General features: G+C 43.6%; 2 protein-coding genes across 5 annotated transcripts in view; one reads left to right on the top strand and one right to left on the bottom strand.

The window, feature by feature from the left end:
- The window catches only part of LOC130602276 (uncharacterized), a 32,490-nt gene extending 17,578 nt beyond the window's left edge, over positions 1-14,912 (bottom strand). The window contains exon 1 of the mRNA XM_057415019.1: positions 14,721-14,912. Within this exon, the coding sequence (XP_057271002.1) occupies positions 14,721-14,798 (78 nt within the window). The 5' untranslated portion in view covers positions 14,799-14,912. The remainder of the gene's footprint in view (positions 1-14,720) is intronic.
- Positions 14,913-22,174: 7,262 nt separating this feature from the next.
- Positions 22,175-25,715, top strand: part of GOLGA3 (golgin A3) — a 30,350-nt gene continuing 26,809 nt past the window's right edge. For 3 of the 4 annotated variants that reach the window (XM_057415018.1, XM_057415017.1, XM_057415016.1), the window contains exon 1: positions 24,235-24,545. In XM_057415018.1, coding sequence (XP_057271001.1) covers positions 24,413-24,545 — 133 coding nt within the window. In that variant the 5' untranslated portion in view covers positions 24,235-24,412. Of the gene's footprint in view, positions 22,310-24,189; positions 24,546-25,715 lie in introns of those variants that run through there. The other variant, XM_057415015.1, reaches the window with a different exon arrangement.

The following is a 25,715-nucleotide window of genomic DNA, read 5'->3' as shown; positions in this document are numbered from 1 at the left end:
CCCAAATGTTTGAAACCACTGTGTTGAGATGAACCTCCTGCCTACTGTGGTCAGACATACCCTACCTGTCTTCTGAGTTAGGATAACTGGGGAACAGCATTTCGCAGGTTCCAGAGAAGTACTCAAATCTCAGCTATAGCTTGTTGGCCAGAAACTCAATAGTCGGATATTTCAGAACATGCCAAGATGTTGCATTTCCCCTTTTCACACTACACAGCCCACTCGGAAGCTTAAATCTATGCCGGTTACTAAAAAATGCCCTATTGTCATGCATTTACCTCCTCCTGTGCTGACATTCAGACTCTGTAGAAACGAGTAGTTAATACTGGCACCAGCTTTGAGCTACTTAATTAAGATACATATATTTAAGGAGTAATAAAGCCTCTGCACCAGGAAACACAGGGCTAAGGAGTACAAGAAGGACCTTGTGTAGGGCCTCATAGGTGATTCTGTCAGTGGTAGGATGAATGCTCTGCTGCTCTCTGAAGTGTAGGTTTGCAATAAACCCATAAACTCCAAGCCTGGGAGTTTTTCTTAAGCATAAAGCTATGCTGGGTTGGAATAGATGTGGCCACAAGTGACTGCAAGCCATTGTTCAGAAATCTCACCACAAGCATCAGTGTCTGCTTCCTGAGGAGCACCATCTCTCAAAGATGCGAGCAAACCCTTGATAGGTAGAGGTGCAGCACAAAGCCAGGATGTTATTTCTTCAAACCGGGCCCTATACACCTGTGTGCATAGAGCTCTCAAGAAGCAGGTGGCACTTGTAAAAACCACAATTCCCATGCAGGAAAGCGAGAAAATAATTATTTTGGCCAGATGGGAGTTTATTATGCAGCCCAATCAAGCACAAGAAAGAGTAATCATCATCATCTGAGTAACATAACCCTCAACTCTGTTCTTCATTTGCACAACATCTACAAATGTATCCCTGGAGCCCCTCTGCATTATTCCAGTAGGAATTTCATCAGGGAACCAACACATTCTAATAGAATCCCACTCACTACAAGAATAATTTAATTAGTACATTTTCTTTAATCACAATTACTGCTGAAGAAGGCACCAGATGAGCTAAATCAGAGGCATGCACATAAGCAAGCTCTTAATTTTGCCAGGACAGGACAAGTTCTTGCAGCACCCTATATGAAAGCCAAGAGACCCTTCCTGGCTGCTTCCACCAGAGCAAAGCCATACTCAAAGCCTCTAGGAGGGTCTTGCAAAAAGCCATGAATGGCAATTTGTGGCAGCCTTGAGCTGGCCCACAAGCAGTCTTCAGTGATGGGTACCAGCCTCTGCCTGAATCACTAGAAGCAGTCAAGCGAGGCTCAGTTTCTTAAGTTTCTCTGTCCTGCCTCTAAGAAAGAACTGCTTCTGGCATGAGATGATGCAGGGAGCCCAGAGGGAATGTGGAGAGGATGCTGGGACGTGTACCTGCTAAGAGAAGGTGATATGGCTATGTGGTTTAGCTTGTAAAGACATAAGTCCTGCTGAAGAGAAGTGGAAACAAAGTGATGCAAGGTCCTGGCTAGGGAAACCCTCAGTCCATTTGTATTCAGTTTTTGTTGAGGCTCAAAAATGTGAAGTAGTGAATTTTCTTTATTCATGTTAATACTGGTTACAAGAAGCAGCTCTTTGCAGCATCCTGGAGGATGCTGTCTTGCATCCCAAAGACTGTTTATTTTTAAAGTGTATTTATTTCAAGGAAGATGAAAGAAGGCATCCTGTCTTGATGTTTGTCATTCCCCTGTGAGTACAATCTCAGATTCTCTGGCTTGTGACCTGTCCAGTGTAGTTTATTTTCTTATATAATGTACTCGCCCAGGAAATGGCAAGTTCTCTTGGTGTGTACCCCGAGTCAGAATGAAAGCCTCAGCAGAGGAAACTGGAACTAAGCCACTGCATTTCCAAGACACCATCAGGGGCCAAGCCACACACTTCATAATGATACCCAGTTGCAGGCTTGCAAGGAAACAGTGTGCAAAGATCATAACCTATTTCGTCCTTCTCAGCTTCTGTACATTTCTCACATGGATTTCCAGTTTCAGGCAAACTTAAAAATGTCACTTCCACTTCTTTTTAGAAATGACAGGGAAGGAATAATCCACTATACTCCAAACTGAACATTTAAGAGGTACTGCATTTATTAGCTTTTTCAGGAACAGATGGGTATTATCCCCTTATCCAAGTTAAAGGCTTCCTTTTGGTCTCTGCTTGAAGATATGTACTAGATTTAATGCTAGAGTAATGAGTGAAAGTAAGCATAAAAGCCATTTATGCAGACATTAGGCCCTTTGAAGTGAAAACAGTTAGTTATGATCCTGTACTTTTGACCAAAGAATTATTTTGTTTTGTCTCTTCCTGTACAGTATCCCCCCCACACACACATAAATGATCCTTTACTTATTATTTTTTGGAGTAGAAAAGGGAGAACCCTTTTCTACTCCAAACCCACATACAGTTTTTTGCTTCATGTAAAATACAAAATCCACTGCAACTGCCTGTTGCCAGAACAGGACTGCAAACAGTCTATGGCAGTTCTATAGTAACCTTATCTTGTCAGCCTACAGCTGGTTCAACAGCAGCCACAGAGGTAGGCAGTTAGTTTCTGGATGCATTGTGAGAATCCAAGATTGTTCAGTCTGGATGACTAAATTTAGCCATTTGAGCTCACTGTAGTGGGGTGAAAATCCAGCAAGTTTTATTTACATCCCTCACCTTTCCAAAATCTAAAACATCTTATGTGCACACATGCACACACATGTGTGTTTCTCCCAAAGAATTGGCAATGCTTTGAAACTACCTCACCAGCTCCTTCACATTTTATTCTGCCCTGGGTACCTCTTTAAAGCTCTGTCTCCATCAACATCTTTGCAATTGCTCTAAACTTGTGGGGTGAGGTACAGTATCTCAGTTACTTCCCCCATCTTACCTCCAAAGACAGGAGGCTCATTCTGAGATAAAGATTACTTGGACTCATGAGGACATTTGAATAGAGCCAACCACCTGAGATGAAATCTGAAGTGGCCCAAACTTTCAGCCAGAGCAGAAAGAAGATGTTAAACTTAGGGTTTTAAAAAGAAAACAAGAAGGAAAAAGGGAAAGTGGTCATTCTACAATCCCAGTTTAGGGAGGAAAACCAAGACAAGTCTTTACTTGCTGACGTGGCTGCAACTAGCTGCAAAGCTACCAGAAACACAATTCTTGTGGTTCCCAGCGAAAGCTCCAAGTTCTCTCACAGTATTTCCAAGTTAGGGAAGTCTGAGCTTTTTGGATGCTCATCAAATACAGGATCTGAGGAAAGATTATCCCAAGAGTAAGATATAAAACTCCAGCCTATTAGTTGAAGAAGTGACCACATTTACTTCACTAGCTGACTGATCTAGAGATCAAAGCTGGTAGGACTTTTTCCAAGTAGAGGACAAAGTTAAATAGAAACTTTATAAAATTAGTGCTCTACTTAATTTTGCATTTTCAGCTCATCTTTGCATGCAAGGTTTATTTTCTTTCATTAGCATGAACTAGATACAGCAGTCGCACATCTAACCTATTTTTCTACCTAGCAGTACAAGAATTCCTGGAAGTGCCTTGGAATTCCCATTTCCCCCTCTGCCAAGTTGCCTTGGCTGTTTAAAGCATGAGACAACAGCAAAAGGAGACTCTCTCATCCCATTTTAGGGCACCTCTTCAAGTATCTCTGAATGATTGAAGGTAGCAGACCTGGCAGAAATAGATAAAAACATGAGATTGACAGAGTGTAACAAAACTTGCCAGTACTTTGCTTAGTTATTAGGAGAGCGTTTTCCCTGTTTCCTTTTTCCAGTCCTTAACTGTGATCTATTTGAGAATGATATACGAGAGTTCTCATCAATCATTAGAGTATCTTCTTTGCTGCGAGATCTCCCTTGACCTCCCAGTAACCCTCCCTCAACACAAACCTATGTACCTGCACACACACTTTATATTCACTCTTTGCTCCTTGAGCAAATTCACATAAACAAGCACTGAATAGGGTTCAGTTGTGGGACTCTGAAACTGAGCCGAGCATACATTTGCTTTTAACACATTTACGGCAACAGAGCAGTTGCACTCATGTTTTTAAACAAGGGTCTAATATTTCTTGAAGTGAGTGCAACCTGCCGGATTTAAGTAAAACCAAAACTGCATTTTTTAACAGATGCTCTGATATTTCAGTGGGGGGTAGTGGCAGTTCCACCACATAAAAGTGATTATGGATGTGACATTTCCACTCTGCGAATCCCATTTTCTCTTGTATTATATATTCTGACTTACAGTGCTTCTTGGCATACATCAGACAGCTTCACAGGGCCCTGTTTTCACACCTATCAGCAAGATTTATGTTGGTTTTAGTGGGACATTTGAAGAGAATAAATCTGCAGGTAGGAAGGGGAGGAAACTATGAAAGCCTGTTGCTGCAGGAAACAAGGAAAATATTGGTAGAAGAGTAGAGCAGGGAAGCAGGAATTCAGTGCAGCAATTAAAGCAAAGAATGCAAAATCTGAACGAGACTTGGAGGCCCAAATATGCCTCAGACTGTAGGCATGCTATTTTCTCTTATTCTTCCCATATGTGACTTTGCTGCAGCTGAGCCCTGAGCTCAAGCGTCACAACAGGATTGCTTGGAAGGCGCTGCTTTATTTCAACAGAGAACAGATCTCCTCACTTAGGAACAAAGAATGATCAGGGAGGGTGGTAATGTTTGCATACCTTTGGAAGACGCTAAATAGGCTCTGTCGGGATGGGAGGAGGCTGGCAGGGCTCAGGATACCCTCACCTGCTCTGGGTCTCCGAGGCCAGCTCCTAGTGCCTGCCCATAGACACAGCAGTTCCTACAGCAGCTTGCCAAACCGTTAGGCAGGCCATTGCCACAACAAATCTCTGTGAATCAAAGCAGCCGCAGAAGAAGTGGCAGGAGAAGGTCAGCGATCTCATTAGAGCTGAGAGGCCCTGGCCCCCCAGCTACCGCAAGGTCCCAGCTTCACAGCTGCAGTGTATTTTGATACCTGGCCTCAAGCAGATTGCATAATTGCACCATGAGGTCACCATCTATCCCTCCTCCTTGATCCTCTCAGAGAACAGGAGGTGGGGAAAAGGAAAATCACATAAAAACAAACCCGGGTGCTCCAACAACCACCAGGCACAGCGACGCACTCCAGTTTCTGTGGAGAACAACAGACCTCATTTAACTCCAGAGATGCAATGCCTTTTTCTCCTTACAAAAAAATGCTTGTTCCCAGAGACACAAATAGCGGCTGTTTTCTGAACAATCATCCATGGAACAGCACAGCTTTCCATAGGATGATCAGCAGTATATGCAGTGTGGGCATACATTGTACCTTGACATTTTGTGCTTGCGTTCAGAGCAACCAGGGGAAAGACAGCCTAATGCTATGCTGGTTTTGGGACACTCAGGTGAGAAAACCAGTTTATCCTTATTAGGCCAGAGTAACTGATGTAAGATTCCTATGTAAGGCAAATAATGAAGATGACCCAGCTCTGGGTATGGGGCTTTGCTGGCTAATTTGGCTTGCCTCTCTCCTGCAGAGAGAAATTGAGAGCACGAGTTAGAGATGGTCTTAATGGCCCTCTGAAAGGGTAACTCCCCCTGTCAGCCAGGGTGGGATTTTAGGAGGCTTACTGGCTAACTAACTCAGCTCCCTAAAGGTTCATAGCTGAAATCTCAGGATATTGGAAAGACAATGAAACATTCTTGCTCTTTTCCCCCATATCATAAATAGGCAGAAGTTTTAGTTCTCCTCTTTCAGTTCTTTAATTAAGAATGAGTTGGAGTCACCTACAAGGTGTCTTGCAAGTTACAGCTATGTAATTCTGTCTAAGTAGAGTTCTCTCTACTTACCCAGTTCTTTCTTTGATTTAGATTTTTCAGGCTAGAAATTAATATGATAAATAGTTTTTCTCTGGGCTTGGCAGCAGCCTGGTAGTCTATGGGTGTATTTGCTACCTGACAATTTCCCAGGTTGAACTTACCACCATAGGAGTAACCCTGGCATTCACCGATTATTCAGCAATTGTCAAGTAGAAGACACGCTTATGAAGGGGATAAAATATTGGTAGGAGCATCAAATACAGATAGAAATGCTCTCAAAGAGACCTAGGCCAAGGCATAGGACATTTCCAATTTTTTCTTTAATTTCACTGATATATTTATATCCAGGTGATTTTACTAGAAACTAGGTGCCAGGTCTTATTCTGAAGTCTTCTTCATCCTTCACTGCAGACCCACATTGCAATATTAATTTCCTCTTCTCATTTTGTTCTGAAAGGGACAAAAGCTAGATTGTTTTCCTATGAAAAATCCATCTAAACATGCAAATCCAGTTCTTGGAAAGACCCACTTAACTGTGCAATGTTCCCTTGGGGGCTATAACTATTACACTCATAAAGTAGAACTACATTAAGCAGAAACCTGTCACTAGTATCTCATAAATTTATCATGCTATGTTCGTGCAACAAATGCAAGTGAGACATGTCATTATGAGAGCAGTCTGAACACTGAGTTTTCTCTTTCAACCCAGCATTATCTTTTATGGCTAAGAAAACATACAATAGCTTAGATAACACCCACCAGGGAGTGCTAGAATTCACATCAACAACCAGCTTTTCTTGTGGTCTTTTCAGACTAATCCTTGCAGGGGAGAAAAAACCCAAGTGCTAACTCTTGTGACTGGACATGCAACAGACAGAGACTCTCCCAACAAAGAGGCAAGTTGCCAGATCAGATATGATCCTACATCTATACAAAGCTGCTATCCCTATTCTAGAGTTTGAAGTTTTGTTGTTTGGTGGTTTTGTTTGTTTTCTTCAGCAAATACCCTCATTCAAACATACAAAAAAATGTAAAGCTTTAGAAAGAGAAACAAAGCCATCATTTAGAGTGTCTCCTCAGGCAAATAATCGTGAATATGATGGGACCATACTAAATAAAAGTAAGGCAGTGTAATGAAGAGTTCAAGATGCCATGGCCATTTGCTTCAGGGTTTTAATAGGTCAACATAGGTCTTTTTTTTTTTTCCTACTAGAGCAAGTTCTCATTAACGAAGTGTACACAACACAGCATAGAAGAAATTAACAGTAAACGATAGGGTTGGTGAGAACTAACAGGGGTGATGAGGAAGTTTCCGGAAGATCAATCTGGTTTTCATTTTCTATAAATCGAACAGGCCAAAGCAGCTCAAATTAAAGAGTAGAAAACATGGTCAGACTCTTTGAACTTCTTGGTAACCAGATGAAATAATATAACAAAACAAAGCACTGCAGTAAAAGTTTGCTTGTAGAGTTCAGTATAAAAGTCCATTGAGCAAGTCATGTCTGTTCACAGGAATCTGTAAAACTAGTGTTCCCAAATTAAGTTTATATATATATAACCTCCCAGAGAAGTGGGAGAAATTTAAATAATGAAATCCATATGCAGCTTAGGTGCCTGAAACCACTTTGTTTTGTTTAGAAAGTACCAGAAACAGAAGAAAAGGGAACTGAAAGGCGATCCCATGCAAAGTCTGCTGGCTACTTCCCAGGAAATAAATTTGGATCTTTAAAAACAAACAAAAACCACATATATGTGTAAACTGGCCTTGCAAATAAAAGAGAGCTGTTTGTGCTCCAGCTGCATGACCCTATTGTTTCATCCAGACACTTCAGATATTTCACATGTTGGAAGTCTATTGTAGAAACATATAGAGAAGGAAGCACTCCACACGTGAAAGCCAAAACCTGCAAATATTCCTTATTGCCACTAGCATACTGTGGAGTTGTTGCTGCAACTGTTTAGGAACTGGGTTGTTGTTTCACTAAATGTTACTAGCAGGTGAGAGGGCTTATGCAGAAGACATGGATAGTGATCCTTAAATGGCAAGCAAAGAAAAACCCTCTCCCTTTCATGCAATATTTTTAAGCTCCTAAATAAGCCATTGCTATGGCTGAGGCTGGGCATACAGAGGTCTGTTAAGGCCTGGATGCACATCCTTAGTTTTGGATGGTATACAAACAGCAGCACTTTTCCCCACCTCGTTCCAGGATTACTCTCCTCTTGTGCACTCTGCAAAGGGAAATTTCCAAGACTCCACCTTTGCCAGGATTTCAGAGAGCAGAATGCTTGTAAATCTTACTTTACTGCCTACACATAAGGAGAGACCATGAGGGCACAGCAGGGAGGGTGTGGGAGAAAGCAGAAAAAAGTATCACAGATACTGCAGCCAGAGGTAAAACTAAGCGCTGGGTTTGTTGTTATAGGGCCCTAACCAGTGAGCAGTTTATTTTTCCAAATAAATGTGCTTTGCAGACATCCTTTCTTCTTCCCCATTCAAGTTTCAACCAGGAAACCTGTAATAAGTTACTGTTGATTTTAGAGGCAAATCAAAGTGTTCAGCCTGCTAAGCTTGCATTTAAAGTTAGTCTTGATGAACAATTCCTTGGGGCCCTTGTATTCAAATAGTGAGGTCTTGGATTCACCTGAACTGCCCACCCATGCAGATCTATAACACAGATAGAAGGACAAAGGGATGGGCAGCCTGGGCGTCAAGCCCCCAGTCTAGCAGTAAAGGCTCCAAATTTTAAGTCAAATCCAGAAAAAAAAATCCTTTAATAAAAACTTAGAGAAAATTAATTCAAAACAGTGAAATATTTACTAAGCAAGACCAGGGGAGGGCTAGAGTTAAGTAGAACAAGTGGATTCAATCCCCTGTTGCTAATCCCAAATGAAGTACAGTACAGAGCAGGCACACCCTCCTTGGAAAGGCTGAGCTATCTGGGATCTGGATCAGGTTGGACTTTGAAAGGCATTTCATCCCAGATCTCCTGCATTCAGGAAGCTGTCCTTATTGGCATTCTTGGCACCTGAGTCCTACTATGGTCCTGTTACTCCTCAACACAATAATGAAGCACTGTGGAAACAGATCAGTAAAAGATCAGTGAAATTCCAAAACTCCCTTCTTCAGAGCTGACAGTAGGTCTGAATGGAGGTTTGTACCAGCCCATTTTGTTTAGCTGGTTTGATGTTGCAACCTGGCTGCTAATATAAAGAAATGAGAAGAATGAAATACTAGATGAAAATGAGATAGCACAGCAGGTTATGGCTTGCATTTGGCAAATTTGCTTTTGTTTTGCCACTTTGAACACCACCCACCCCTGCTTTATATTGAAGCATAATGGTACTGCCTGTACTCCCCCAGGACTAAGGATTTCACATAATTTCATAGTTTCTTTAATTAGATATTTGTGAAACTCTGAAATCCTCTGATGAAAGGTGCTGTAAAAGTATTACCAACTCTTCTACCATGAAAGGACTCCACCCAAACCCAAATACAGATGTTGTACTCAATGTACATCATTACTAAACCAAGCCAGCAGTACTTATGGCTTGATTTATATTCTCCTGAAGTCCCAGATGACTTCTGTGCACTCCAGTAAGGCCTCAAGAATTCTAGAAAGAAAATATAGGCAAATTAGCCTTTTTTCCTCTAAAAAAGGAACCTCCTTTTCATTGCCAATTTCATGAGTAAGGATATTCAAAATGAACCATAAGGCCATTTGCTCCTGAGAACCTGTAAGAGGAATTAGAAGGTTCTTGCATTGAGTTTGAGAACTAAGGCTGCCATTAAGGCTTTTCCCTACTTCTGTATAATTGTTCCACATATTATTGCAAGACCCCATAGTGCCCTGTCCCTGTTCTGCCCTCCTCTTGCTGGCAATTTGTACAAGTAGAAGAGGATTATTTTCCTACTTAGTACTTTCCACACTCAAGGAATTATCTAAACACCAAGTTTAATATTTATCATTTATTGTTATTTATAGACCTGAGATATCTGGTCTGCATAGACTGACCTTGTCATAATAATAGTGTGTAATGGAATGGGTTGCTATACCATATCTGATCTAGCTACACTACTGCTGGGTAGTCATTCTCTGGTACCAAACACGTCACAAGTTCTCTATTTTTAAGAAGAAAGATAGGCAGGAAGAAAGAGGCTTGAACCTTTTACCACCATTCCTCATCTGTCATGCAAAGAAGCAGGTGGGAAGAATAGTAATTTCCTGGTTACCACAGGAAAGCTTGTTTGCTGGATCTTTTTAAACCAGTGCAACAGGATTGTTTGCTTCAGCCTACTTAGATAGTAAAGAAACAAAAATGACTTCAGCATTTTCATCCCAAGGGTGGTTGTCAACTCTAGCGGTTCTGCACTCTTTTAGCTTCTTCTGCATAAAGATTACCAACATTGTTCCAGAAATCTTCTGCCACTGCCTTACTTCTCTTACCTTGGCTGTTGCTTCCATTGCTGCCCTTGGCAAACAAGAGAATTATGGTTCAGGGGTACAAAGAGAGAGTCCCATGTGCTGGGCAGGACCCGAGGCCAGCCTTGTCCATCTTCTCAGCTTTCAGCTTCTTCAGTGCTTCAGTAATTAGAATTATCAGGACTAAAACACTGTGGACATTATTGCTGCTTAGCGTGAAGCTAACAAGTGAGCGCCAGATTTACAACATTCTGGCCAGACAGAGAATTAAAAAAAAGTTACAAATCATTGCCCAGTTCCAGGGATATGTACTCCAGGATCTTATTTCACCAGAGACTCCACGTGAACTTTAGCCTCTAGGAGAAATCTGCCTGCGTTTTTCTAATTGAAATACCAGTCAGACCAGTGGCGGGGTGCAAACTAACATACATGAAAAATAAAGGTTCAATGACCCAAATCAATTATGTTTTAAGGGCACTGCTCTGGAACTCAGTAGAAAATATTTTAAACAGGAAAACGAACTAAATAGGATCATTCATTGGACTGGCCTGAAAAGGAGGCAGAAATCTTGTAAACAAGAAGTTCAGTGCTAGCCAGTTTTAGGTACTAACTGTAGTGGATTAAAATAAACAAAACAAAAAGCAACCCCAAGCCTAGATATTTCTTAGACTTGAATAATGTTTCAGCTTTCTGGGTACTGCAGTGAAAAGTGCAATAAAACAAAGCTATTCCCATGCTTTCCTTGAGCACAGGCAGTGTAACAGAGTTTACTTCCAGACATTAAAAAAAAGGTAGTTTATAGAAATCCTGGAACTGCACCGTTATGAAAGTAGAACAACCTGCAGGTCTTCTGTATAAAACAAAAATAGTAATTCAAAGCAAAAACAACTTCTGAAGATTAGAACCAGCTATGAAGGATGGATTTTTAAAGCACATACACACAAGCTAGGAAGGATCTGCTTTACTGCTTCAGAATATATGGACGTTGCTGCTCCCCAAGCTGGCCAAACACCCAAACTCTCTGTACAGTAAATATCTGCCAAGGTACATTGTAAACACAATAGGATGCAGCTGTGGCAATTAATCAAGATATAAAGAAAATAGGAAAGACCTATATTTCTCCTCTCCTAAAGCACAGAGCACTTTCACAAACAGTGAAAAGATGAATCAGTATCAAGCTCATTGCCAACAAAACTTTCACATTCTTTGAAGGTGCCTTATTTGTCTTGACTGGCTTAATTTCTTGAGACAGAAAGACACCCTGGTGTGCATATACATTTCTTTACAGTGACCTATAAAACAAAAGCTACCTGGACCTAAAAATCACATTAAAGTGCTACTAAAATAGCCCACACACCTGGCAGCAGCTGGGATTGGAACCAGATGTGCAGGACATCTGGTAAAGAACAGGGCTGCGGCTAGCAGACACTAAGCCATTTGAGGGATGTAATACTTTTTCAGTCCAGCAGTTGTCCGGAAATCCTTGATAAAAGTTACGTATTTTGCCACCACTTTTCTTAGGTAGAGGTGGATTACTAAACAGATCTATTCTGTGTCAATTTAAAACATTTAAGGTTTTCCGTACCCTTCCCCCCTAATCAGAAGTGCATATTTTGCTGCTCCAGTTGCATAACTTACTGATTCAGCTGCATGCTTGGTTGATCTGGTAGGAGACTAGTACAGTAGTTGAGATTCTGGATACATTGCCAATTGTGCAGTGTGCTTTGTTGATCAGAGCTGTAGAATTTAATAGCTGAAATTTCATACACTTTACTAATCAGGTCACATTCTTTGCTAATTGAGGTGCATATTTTAGTAGTTGATTTATTTTATTTTTTTTTCACTCCTTCACTGATCTTGGGAAGGATCGTGCTCCCTCTGAAACCAGCAGGAATTTTGCCATATTGCTCACTGGGAGCAGGACTATGTTTGTCACTGGAGGGTCTAGGATTGCTAAGATTTCTTCTCTTATAAGAATAAGAAAGGCTTGATTTTTTTCTTTAAGCCACCAAGTGAACAGAATAATACTAGATGAAGGATGGCACTGACATAGAGACCTTCTCCATAGGAATTTGCTTAAACAGGTTCTATTTTATGGACATACAGAGACATAATTTTGACTCTGTTATTATTTCATCAGGCTTACATTCTTCCTTCAGGATAAACAAGCCACTTATCTGCACATCTTGTTCCATCTGATACAGACACACAGGAGGAAACATCACATACCTTATCTTGAAATTTTCTTTCATTTGATCTAGCTCCTATTTTTACACTGCTATAGTACTCACTGAAGGATTCCAGAGAGAGCTCTACTTTGCCACAAAATATGTTTCAAACATCCACACAACCTCACAGCATCCCAAAGTTCCTGGGCTTTGAGTGGCAGAGACCACCTTCCTGGATGAAAAGAATAATTCTGTTTCCTGACCCTCAAGGCAGACTTTGCCCTTGCCAAAGGAGTTTCTGTTATGGTTTTATATTGTTAACTCTAAGCCAGAAGACAATTCGTTTCTCATAAATCTTTGCATATCTTTTTTCAACTGCTAACTAGAACTACATTTGAACCACCAACTTTGAGTGGGATGTATATTTTTTTACTAGCATAGCAACACTATCAAAATGTAGCCAAAAAAAAGGATAAAAATAATGAAGCCTATGCAACATAGTGCAGTCCTTGATGAGTGAAGAGCAAGTGCAACTTAAAAAAAAAACCTTAAAAGAACCCGGGAGCAAGAGATGTACACACACGTCTATTTGCACACACAGATTTCACTGTCATGTTTAGAAAAGAAGCAATAGACAATGCCTATGTTTCTTTCTGCAAAAGAAAGTGTCCAGTATGTTAACAGACTATAGGTAACATATGATCTAAAGAGTAATTGACACAAGTCAAGTCTGGGAAAGTATGCAGGAGGCTGCTGCTTCTTCATTACAGAGGCAGTTCATTTTCTGTAGTGCTGTTGGTCAGTACTTTAGTTCAGATACTGCCTGAGGGGAAATCAGTTCTGATTTCAGAGGTAGAGAACAACAGAAGTTGTCTAGGAAACATAGTAAAAAGAAAAATTAAGCAAAAATAATACAGCTTGCTGATGTCCCACCAATGCCATTCACACCCAAGAGTACATCACACAGCTAATACTTGGTCCATCTAGTGACTGTACAGGCAAACTTAGAACACAACTAGCACAGGAAGGATGTAATAACTGAGGGCAGCAAGCAAGTTATGTATTTTAATAAGAGAAGTATGCAGCTGGATGAGGGTAAGCTTGCAGGTTCCACAATGAAATTCTGAGTTAAAAGAGACAGAAAAGACAAAACCCCACAACTATACAATTCAATAGGTTTAAGTGTGCACTGTTGTGAAGTTAATACTCAGTACTTCAGTGCCAGAAATGTGGCTTAATTCAGAAGTTCTTGCTATCTTCACTAAGATATCAGAGTGAGATAAACCATCTTCCTTGCAACCACAAAGTCAGTGCTGTGTTCATATGTGCGGTGGCAGGGAGTTGGTGTAGCAGGCAGAATTACAATGCTGTTTTCCACCAGAGAAAACAACCCCCACCTTTGTTGTTTATATGTATATATGCACATAAGAAAAGACATAGATGTACAGAATATGATTTTCTTACACTGTAGTGGCTCGTGTTTTATAGATCTGAGAATCTCTACCAGAAGTGCAAATCTTGCTCCTGTCAGGGTCCACAGGAAAAGTCCCACTCACTTCAGCAGGACCAGGACTGTTCACCCTTCCCAAAGCACAGAGCAGCTGTTTGCTCTGTGACTCTCCTAGTTTTGGGGTACTCTGTGCTTCTTTCTTTGCCTTTCCATCACTGCTCTGTTTTCTCCAGTGCTTACCCAGTGACTCCCAGCCCGTGCAAGGTCCCCGTCAGCTGTTAGCTGTCATTTGCAGGGTTTACCTGTTCTCCGTACTACAGACGAGGTGCACAAGACTGGAGAGCATGGGGACAGTAATACAGGGTGGTTTGTTTGGACTCCTTATGCCAGGCTGCTCCTTGCTAGGGCTGCCTTTGGGCAAGTGCTCCGATTTCCGCTGGAAATGCTGTTCTATCGGTTTCCAAGGGGCTTGCACCGGATTTTGGATATGGCTGTACTGGAGAGGGTGACCAGAGATAGGCTTCCGCAGCGTCGTGTCTCCTGGTGCCTTTCGGACTCCGAGGCGAGTCACCAGCCAGCCCTGGAGAGGCTCAGCCAAACCCCGCCGCAGGGCGGGCAGGGGCCGAGGGGAGCGAGGGGGCAGCTCCGCTGCATCCCTCCTCCCGGGAGCCGCGGCGCATCCTTCGTCCCGGCAGCACGGCTGCAACCCCCGTCCCGGGACTCCCGGTGCTTCCCCTCTCCCCGGCGGATCCCCCTCCCCGCCGCACGCCGATCCCTTCCCGTCGAGTTTGCCGCTGTCCGCGCCGCGCTGGGGTGCCCGGTGCCGCGGGGGTTACCTTGCCTCCCGCCTCGCCGAGGCAGAGCGCGGCGGCCGCCGCCAGGACGAGCCCCGCGCCGGGGCAGCTCCGGAGCATGGCGCGGGGCGTTGCGCGGAGCCGAGCCGAGCTGTGCGCTGCCGAGCCGCGCCGTGCCGAGCCGTGCCCCGAGCCGAGCCGCTGACAGCGACCCCCCGAGCCCGGCCTCCCCGCCCCTCGCCCCCTCCCCCGGCCGCTCCCGGCCCCTGCCCTCCCCCGGGGGGTCACCTGCGGCGCGGAGCTCGGCGGGTCCCGGGCGAGGCGCCGCGGGGCTCCCCGGGGTGGTGGGGGGCGGAGATGCCTGGTCAGAGCCCCCCGCTGCGGGCAGGGACAGAGCGGGGTAAGCGGGGCTGTGCCTTCTCCGAACTCGGCAGCCGCCGAGAACGGAGCAGCCCAGCGGGCCCCTGCGGAAAAAAGTTGGTCCTGCTGCATGGCGGGGAGGCGGAGGGGTCTGCGTCCGGCACTTAGCGAGGGCAGCTGCCCCGGGCATTGAACCCGGCTGGTGCTCCGGTCAGCGGCCAGACCCTGGAGCCCAGTCGTGGGAGTGAATTATTAGAGGAATGGGAAACGGGAAGAGGGCTCAGGTCTTTCCAAGGAGGGCATGAAGCTAAGAATATTCCTGGGTGTCCTGGGGAGCCCAGAGTGAAGGAACTGCACAAAAATTAGCAGTAAGGGTGTAACAGCCACTTAATCTTTCTGGAGATCATGGGAAGGCATGTGACACTTTTTGCTGTGGCAGCCTTCTGGTTTTCCAGAAGAAACCCTCTCCTGTACCCCATCCAGTGCAAGGTGTATCAGGCAGTCCTGCAGTCCCCAGCAACCAAAAGAGTTACAATATTCTATTTTAAAAGTATGTGATAAAATACTGTGGGTTTACACTTGGAGCTGCTTTTCAGTAGCTCGGTTACCTCCTCACAGTAAGCAGCACAGGGAGCCTTCACAGATCCAGATCTAACTGTCTGACATAGGAAGGGAATCTGCCAAGCAGCAGGTTGCTGCAGGGTTTCTGACACCTTTCCCAGAAAATTCTTGTGCCTGCCACTACTGGAAAAGGGGCAATGAACCAGCCAGGCTGATGCGCTGCACTGGCATCCCAGTTCCTGAATTCCTCTTTCCCAAAAAGCAGAGATTAACCTGGTTTTCAGAGGACAAAGTAATCAATAGGAAAAAAAATGGGTAATACCTTCATCTGGTGTCCAAGTGGGTGCATATAATAAGCATGAAGTCGGAGGTCTGGTGTCGAAGAAAACCTTTATATATATATATAATATATATGCATGAATATACTTTTTATTTGACTTTCCATATTGTCATTTCATTGTGTATATTGGAAGAAATGTCTTGAATTCATACTTTGTAATGAAAGCAGGAGAGGCTGGGCACAGGCATGGAGGCAGCAGCCTGGTGTTGAATGCATGCTGATGCTGTGTAATCCGGGGCTATTCACCTATTGTGTGGGTTTGATGTCCTGTCTATAGAAACTAAGGCTTGACTCCCAAAGAGGTGAAATAGATAAGATATCCATGCAACCCTTGCAGTGCTTGTGAGGTGAAGTTTCCTGTTATCCATTATTATAGAAACTGTGGACACCTAGAAAAAAGTAACATGATTAGTCCAAGGCTGAGAGAGAATCAGGGACAAGGCTCCAACTGCTCACTGTCCTCTAGGACCACGCTGTTACTCTGGGAAGTTTGCATTTGCTAATGTAGAAATAGCCTTTCACTGGAAAGACACGTAAGGAATATCTTGATAGCTTAATTTGGTTGTTTATTCTTCTTGCACTGAAGGCAGAAGATGCAAATAGTTCTTTGTGCAGCTGATTCTTACTTCACCCTTCTCTTTTCAGGGCAAATTCTGTGTAAATGCTGTTCCTAGGCTATGACCTTGTCAGTTATTTGCTGTGATTGCTCATGGTCAAATTTACATTTTGCTCCTCCTGGGTAATATTTGTTTGAGTTACCTGTCAACTGAGAAAGCACAGAATGTAACTACATTATATCTATTCTGAACAAAAACATAACCCAGGATACTTGGCATCTATGGCAGGAGTTCTTTTTTTTTTTTTTGAGAAGGAAGCAATTTTTCCAAGCAGAACACTCCTGCCTGAAGGGCAGTCTGGTCTGCAGCATAGTGCTGTGGTGCGTTGCTTTTCTTAACATTCACAGTTAAATCTCAGGGGGATGTCACCATAAATGTATGTTAAGCTTTGAAAAATCCCTAAACCAAAAAATCTACTTCTTTTGCACAAGGCTCAGTGTGACAGAAGTAAATACAGTGGTTCCATCTGTTGTTTTCTGTTGTTAATGCACAGTTGTTGAGGATGTAAGTCAAGGACTAGCTGGCTGGAAAGGGTATTCAGTGATTCTTTCTTCATTTGGACAGGTATGGAATAATAATATAAAAATTTCTAAATGAAGGACAGAGAGAGAACATGCCCAGGTCTAGCAATGCAGCTCTTTTGATATTTGGATTCCTTTCCAGGGGTCATCTGAGTGCAGGCACCTGTAATCCTTTCGTAGCAAAGAGGCTGATGTGTGGGCTGTGCTACCATTCCAAGCTGTAGACCTTGAGCACATAGCACAGACAAATGTATGCTGATTTCTCATGTTTGTGTTTACTCTGTTCTTGGCCAAGCAAATTCCATCAATACATCTTTGTTCCCTTATCTCAGCATCCCTCTGCTAGCAGGACCTCTCCACATAACATTTCATCACTATGCCTTAGCAATGACTTAGCATCTAGCATTAAGGATCAAACTCACAGTAATCTGCTTGTATTTTCAGCTCAGATTGGTGACCCTTTCAAACTGTAGTTTTTATGAAGATTATGTTTTATATTTATGAGCTCCCTCTGTGAGCAGGCAGTGGGACGTTGCACAGGGACCGCCAACTTCCCACACCGGGCAGTAGGGAAGACTAGGTCCAAAAGGTGTCTAGCTGTCCACTGAAAGCAACAGTCATGAAGCCAGGCTTGCAGAAGCAGGGCTTCTAATGCCCGTTCCAGGGAACATCTAGCTGGTGAGCTAGCTTCTCCTGGTGTCTGGCCTGGCTGCCCATTAGACAGCCATGCAAGGCAGCTGGAGGTAGTGATAGATTTACTGTAAGGATCAGGAAAAGACAGAAGGGTAAAAGAGACTTTGCTTTCTGCCTACTCTTTATTCCATTTCTTACACTCTACAGCTCCACCTCTCAAGACAGTTGACACACAGCCCAGATCAGAGTTGTACCCCACTCCTACCACACATCAGGAAGGGGAGATGCAGTTGGAACTGTGCACATCCCAGAACAGACAAGGCCAAGCCTCTTCCAGTCACTGAGACATCTTTAAGAAGGTAAATGTTCTGTTCTCTCTGTTGGGCACCCTGTTGAAAAATTCAAGGTTTCCATGCTGTTTTAGCAAAGACTGGCTGATACTACACACTGTACTGTGCCACTTTGGGGGCTCTTAAAATGCTGAAGCTACATTACATTTCAGTGGACCAGTGCCATTTATGAAGTTAGGGGATAGGATTAGTGTGTGTAATGGCAGCACTTTCTTAACCAGTAGCCCCAGGCTGGGAAAGTAATTTCCAGGGGAAAAAAACCCAAAACAACCAAAAAATAGAGTAGAAACTTAGTGCTTCCAGGCTGGTGCAAAAATCATTTACTGTGGGAAAGCTAAGCTTGAAACCACTAAACCCCAGTAATTTCCATCCACTCTCTCTCTCACACACACAGAGGTACATGGAAAGAGATCTTTCTGAATTAATTTTCTTAAATATGTAAGGCATCCTGATACCAAAAGGAGCCCCCTGCACCCAGGGAGACTCTAGTGGAATGTTCCACAGACATGAATGCAGCTCGTAGCAGTTTTTGGTTTTCAAAACAGCTGGTGTGACCAAACTGAATCCAGCTTTAAACAGGAGGAGGGCATTGGCAAAATGCTTTCAGTAACGAGGCCTTAAATCTTAGTTCATTCTCTGTACATAAGAGCTCTCATCTGCAAACCTTCTGGTCACACAACGCGGCTTTTTATATTTCCCAGCTTTCTTTTATGTAGAGATTGATTAAAGCTATTCTGGGCTATGCTGTTATACCAGACATGCCACAGTTACATCTGAGCATCCCCTGTTTATAGCAATGAGTCACGAAAGTAACACTTTAAGTACTTATCCATGCTAGAACAGACATGCTAAAAACTGCTTAGATAGAATGCCATATAAATGTTTCACATATATAAATAACAATTATAAGTAAATAAAATATATAAAATATTAAGACAATCTTTCATAAAGCACATTTCTGATGACCTGAATTCTAGTTCCATGGTCTGTATTTAACACAAAAGTACTTTTTTTTCCTCAGTGGCTGTAAGAGGAGAGTTGGGTGCCTGAGCCTGGTTGCAGTCTGCCAGTAATAGAGCTATTTATATGTGGTTAGCACAGGTTTCTTTTTTAATGAAGTTTTTGCAGACTGAGTGACACCAAATAATAGAAATATGTAAGCAGACAAACACGGAGTGAGCACAGGGAACTGGAACATAGTGTTTTCAGTGGTTAGAGAACAACTGCTAGAGAGTATTTCTGCTAAGGAAATATTTAGAAAAACATGTTTGTAGCTATAATAGCTGTAACTGGAAAGCACCACACAGTTTTGCACTGTGCAGAGAGTGCCACCCTCTGCTTATGCAAGGTATGGAGCCTTTCTCTTACCCAACTCTTCCTCTTTTGCTACTCCAGTTCTTTCTCACACATAGCTTACAAGAATACCCTGCAGGATGGGTAGCTCTGCAAATGGTCTGTAATTCCCTGTTAATTTTAATTGTTAGCTCAGCTCTTTAACTTGGAATTATATGCCTCTTTTTTGTTGTTTTGTCAGAGCAAAGCTGAATAAATTTGCTTTCCCCTTTTAGGGGCAAGGCCCTGTGGGTTCTTGAAAAAGACAATTCCTATTAAGGTCTGAAAGAGCTTACTTGGAGAGAAGGCAGCACGAAACCCCTGCACACAGCCTACTTACAGCGTGAAAGAATGCTGCAGCCAACTGTGGTTAAAGGACTCATTTGTGGTACTTTCTGATTTTTATATTGAAAGAATAAGAGTGCTTTGCAAGAGGAACTTGGATAGACTTTGGGATAAGCCATAGGCACATTCTCTGCCAGAGACAGAGACTGCAGTTTACACAAACAAAGTCTCCTACAAATTTACTGGAATCCCTGCACTTAAAGGCCTCATTTGTGTTAGTGTTTGACAATTTTTCTGCACTTCTAAACAACACCACATTCTCCTGTTGTGCTAAAACTTGTGTTACTGATGATAGATATCTTCCAGTATGAAGGATTCTCTTTCTCACTCAGGCAGCCTGTTTAAGCTTGTTGCAGCTTTGTGCCATGCTTGGGCAGTAGTTCTCAACAAGTGGTTATTCCTGTAGCTGGGGGGGGCTTGGTGCCATGTGGCAGACTAATAAGTAAAAAAAGACATACTTTGGAACTTTACCCAAGCAATAAATAGTCCTAGAGAGATGGGATCAAAGTCAAGAAGCAAACATAGACAAGTACTCCAACTGAACAGCTGCATTAGTGACTCAACAGTTCTTGAGTTCTCTGTAAGAGGCTAAACTCCAACTTTTTATGTTCTTAAAAGAACACCAAAGCAACGGATTGAACGAAGATCAAGCATTCAAGTCTTCCTCACCATATGGTCCTTGACATCTTCTGTGGAGGAGTACCCAACAAAGATCACTACTAAAGAATTTGAAAGACTGATTCATACACGTGAGTTCTTGGGGATTCCTCTCAAATCTCATTCTGTTAACGTCCCTTTACTCAGCTCTCCTTTACCCATACAAATCCCACATACGATTTACAAGCTCAGTGCTGAACATGTACATCCAACCAAGGTCAAACTTCAGGCCACATTGGTACTGGGCCACAGCCTAGGATTGCCCACTCATACAGGCATCTGGCTCAGGTGGCAGAACAGAAGGAGGCTGCTGTTTTCTGGATCCAAGTATACTCTCCAGATACTTGTGCAGATCCCCTACTGGACTGTGCTTGTGGATCTGTGAACAGTAAAAGATATTTCCTTCAGCAGAGCCTCTAAGAAGATTGCACTGAGGCACACACTGCATAGTTCTTGACCTAACTCATTTAATCCCTATCTCTCATCATCGGGCTTGCTAGCTTCTCTCACGTCATGCATCTGCACTTGAAAACAGTCTTCTTCCTTAATTACGTTGTAATGTTCTCTTCCAAATCATGCCTCAAGGGCTACCTCTGCTTAATGTGGGAGGAAAACACCCAGTTACTGTCACCAGCAATGTGCCAGGAGCTCCATTAACAGGTTTGCAATTTAAACAATTTAGACTTGCTGATGGCTTGGGTTTAGCTATCTTCCTGACCTGTTGAACAGCCTCATGTTTTCTAGAGAAACAGCTTCATGGCTTCATATTCATATTAAGGATGATTTGGATAGGTTGATAAGAGGAATACCTGGAAAAGCAAACTAGGTATGTTTACCTGGCAATTATATTTGGAGTGACAATATGATGACTTTTTTCTCTATGAAAATAAAAATGTTCAGTTTTCTGAGCTGGTGGGCAGCAATGTCACCTTCCACGTGTCTGGTTTTCCATGCCCATTTACTGAACAACATTCCAGTCCATATAGAGACTCTAGCAGGGTTAGGAGTAAAATCTACCCAACATATTGAGCAACTCCCAAATAATCCCAGTGCAACAAAATAAACTACTGTACTAATGGAAGCATCTAGAAAATCATCATAAGCATAGGAGGAAGCAGTGGTGTGAAATACCACGCAGACCACCAGGTCCCAGTGCCCTGCAGAACTTCTGGGATGCCCCATGCCAGAAAGATGCTGAAAACTTTTAAGGACCTATTTATGAGGAAAGGTCCTTAAAACCTTTCCTCATAAAGGTTCCTCATAAAACCTTTCCTCATAAAGTGTTTCCTGCCGGGAACACTGCAAGCGTGTTAACAGGACGTGTCATTGAACCCCCCGACTAACCCAGCCAGTGGTAACACTAATACAGGAACGTGAATGATCAAAGAACGGAGGCTGCGCGGGGCACATCGCTGTTACGCACAGGTGTAATTTCTAATATACACGCAGGCTAATTTTAACGTATGCCGGCTGCAACTAAGCGCCCTCGGCTCGGCCCGGGTTCTGCCCCGCAGCACGATCCCCTCAGCGTACACACGGTCTCACCGCCGCGCCTGCCCCCCGCGCCGAGGGAAACCCGGCGGGCGCCAGGCGAGGTAAGGCGCTGCCCCTCCCTCCGCTCCCGGAAGGGTCCGTCCGGAAAAGCCGCCGTTTCTCCAGCGGGCGCAGCGGCACCGGCCGGCTCCTCGACTGCATCAGGCCGCCAAAGCTCCCCGCCGAGGGGCGTGGGGCCCGACTGGGCGGTGGCGGTTCGGCCGCGGGGCTGAGGGGTCCGCGCCGCGTCCGGCCCTCGGCGGCGGCGCCCGGCTGGCGGGGGAGAGAGAACCGCGTTGCACCGCCACGCCCTCCCCTCCCCTTCCCGGCGGAGGCAGCGCCACGTCTCGGGCAGGAGCCGGTGCCGGGCGGGCTGCCCCAGGTCTGCGGGGTCTCTCCGGGAAGGGTGGCTGCGGGGCGCGGCGGCGGTCGAGGCGCGGTCCCCGCTGGGAGTGGTCTTGAGCGGCCCCGTGCTGCTTCAGGCCCGGGGGGTGCGTTCGGGGTCTGTTTTCCCTCGCTCCTCAGCGGCCTGCCGGGGTGCGGGGACCCGCCGGTCCGGCCCGGCTCTGCTCTGTGGGCTTCCGCCCCGGGCCTTCGGGTCTCTTTGCCGGCGCCCCAGAGAGGCACCTGGCCCCTGCTCAGGGACCCCGGGGCCGTGTCTCGCCGGGCGGCTCCCCGGTCTGTGACTGGGTTCTCACGATTATTGGTGTTTTAAGCAAAAGGAGCTGTTTTCGTACAGTCCCTTTTCCTGTGAGGTTGTGGCTCGGTTCCCGTGGCATGCATACATTTGTGTGCTCAGCACAGAGATACACAAGGACTCAGGCCAGAGTACTTTGACCTTAATATTTGTGAATGGGTTGTATAGGAGAAAGCTGTTCTTCATGACCCTGATTATAAAAAGGTGTTTTATGGCAAAGATAACACACCGTCTCATGTTGGCTGGATTTTGCCAAGGTGTGAGCAGTCCAAATTGTGCTTCCTTTTGTCTGTAATAACTCTTTGTGTCTTGTGTAGTATCTACTTGTTGTACAATGGCTGTTCTGTAAGCTTTATTATACTGAAAAGCTTTTAAAATCAATAACAAATCTCATTGAAGGTAGTAATCTTTTTTGTTTGGCTGAGGCTTCTCTTTTATAAGTGTGCTCAAGGTTTCTGGCTTCTTTTCAACTCGCCTACATAAGGGTCACCTACATAATCATGGAGTCCTGTGTATCCTGAGCTGTTAGCAGCCTTAGTAATGGTTTGGAGATGAGTGGTGGTGGTGTTGGGTGACCAGGATAGTTTGGTAAAATAGTTACACAAGTACTTTCTGCAGATACAGAAGGAATGTTGTTGAAAATGTTTGTGTTCATGTAAAAATACAGTTAAAATATTCCTGACTTGACACTCCCCCCTTCCCTCCCCCTTTTTCTTAACTGGGGATTTCTGTTCCGTTAGTAAACAGGAACCATAGCATCTTGTAATCTGAATTAAGCTAGCAGTAACTATCTGAACAGAATTTGAGTACTTGAAGTGACTATGTACAGCAGCTTCTGTCACATTCTGTTAGTTGGCTGGGTTATACCCAAAGGTAACATCTGAATGTCTGGAGAGTCTTTTGCAAAGTCTACAGGCTGTGTTTGGAAATCTTCCCCTTGACTGGCCGCAGGAGAAGGCAGTGTTGAACTGCAGCCCAGGGCCTGTTCTGACTGCCAGTACATGCTGGAATCAGTGGAGCCATTCTGTACTGTGGTACATACTCATTGCTCTGCAGACAAGTTAATGATGTAATTTAATTTTAAAAAATAATCTGAATTCCATACTGCATTGTAACTAAGGTGATTGAAACTGAAGTCAGAGTAGGGCCTTGAAATAACATCCGTGGTGTGGAAGTCCAGGCTCTTAATTTACGGAGCAAAATGCTACTCTGAATACTGGCTCCCTTATTAAAGCAGAGGTCAAAGGGGCATTTCCATTAAAAGAGACTGATTTTAAACCAGTTGTCTCACTGGTTATCTTGTCGCATCATTATCTCACATATTATCTTGTTGCATCGTTATACTGGTGTATCAGTGCTACTTAAGAAAAGTTGTTAAACAGATCACTCCGTCTTCACAAAAGCTGGATACTTGGTTGTATTTAATTGTCTCTGTTACTATCCCATGTCCTGGTTCAGTATGTTGACGTTGGGCTGGTGCATAATCTGTGAGCATGACTTTCTTTTTAACTGGTATCTTCCAAGCTCAAAGAAATGTTTGTATATTTACTACATTTTGGTTCTAGAGGATGCAGCTCCTTGGTGATGACAGCTTTGGCTGTGAGCTATTTGCATGATCTCATGGAATTATCGGTTGCCTGCTGCACACCAACAGCTGTGAAGCTTAGAGCTGTACCTCTGGGTAACATCTTGATGCTGTTGTTGCAGATGGAGAGAAACAGGACTTGGTAGTTCAATTGGAAGCAAATTATTCAGAAGAATTTTCCAGAGATCTGGATCGTTTTTACCATGGACTCCTCATCTGTCCAGCAGGATGATCATTTGGAGAACAGAAGCAGTAATGGGGCCCCTAGCAGCTCTGAGGAACTTTTGGATTGTAAAGCCAAGTCAGTTTTGCCAGTTACAGCAGATGAAATTAACAGTAAGTTATGTCATATGTATCAAATAACTTCCTAGTCTTACCTACAGTCATATGTTTTGTTATTCAGCTGATGCTGAAAGATGTTTGTTTCCTTGAGGTCAGGAATTTCTTGTACAGCACTCTTAAGCACGTTTGGTGAAGGCTATGGCTCTATCTATGGGAAAACTGTCTTTTGTTTTAAAACTTAATCTTTCAAAACGAAACTGTTAAGTACTGTTGGCTGCCATTTGAGTGTGTGTTGTACAGCGTGTTACTCTGTTTTCCGAGAGTGTTTCCAGGAGCATATACTTAAAATTCTCTAGAACTAACAGTTGTGAAATGGTTGTTATGGAGTAAGCTCATGATTGGAGTACTTTGTTCTGGCAAAAGAAAATTTCCTAATAAACTAAATTGATTAGGCAAAACCCAAAGTGTACTTAAGAAGTCTCCCTAAACTTCCATGTGTGGAAGAAAGATGCTGGCAGGTACTCACCACATTATCTCAAAATAACTTTTATACGTTGACTAGCTCTGTAATAATTATGCAGGTGTTTACAAAACACTTCAGAGGACACTGATCTGGGTAAATTATAGAGCCAACTTAGGTTGGAAGGGATCTGTGTGCATTATTTAGTCCAACCTCAGACACAGAGCAGACCTAGTTTTGAAGCTGGATGAAGTTGCTCAGGGCTTTGGCCTGTTGAATTCAACAGCCTTTCTACCCATTCCAGTACTTAGCTGCTTCCATTGTGAAAATCTTTTCTTTGCATTGAATTGAGACCTCCATGTCTCCACTGCAGGTATGTAAGGATACGGTGGTATATGGGTGGAGGGGGTATTTATGTTGCGGCTGCCTAGATACACAAAAGTACAGAGGCTCCATATATAAAAGGAGGGGATCATGTGATAAAGTTGTTAGTCCTCCACCCTCCTCTTGTACCACAGATTTGTCATCTTGTCACAGGTAAGAAAGTAGAGGCCAAAGACTTTATTTGCATTTCTTACATTGCCCATTATCGGTCTAGCAGTGTGTAGTTATATGATGATTCATTCATCTTTTATGAAGTTGGAGATAATGCATTCCTGTTTTCTCCTGTGCTGGACATCATCCAAAGACTTGAATTGTGGCTTACAAATAGGTAGTTTGTCTTTTTACTGTTTTCAATCTAATTGCATCTCCTCCTCCACTGT

This window comes from Pezoporus wallicus, unplaced genomic scaffold, assembly GCF_028554395.1.
Source record: "Pezoporus wallicus isolate ANWC-B61680 ecotype Strahan unplaced genomic scaffold, APGP_CSIRO_Pwel_v1 contig_8047, whole genome shotgun sequence".
Classification (NCBI taxonomy): Eukaryota; Metazoa; Chordata; class Aves; order Psittaciformes; family Psittacidae; genus Pezoporus; species Pezoporus wallicus.
The sequence above is the reverse complement of the archived record's forward strand: the minus strand, read 5'-3'. Positions and strand labels throughout refer to the sequence as shown.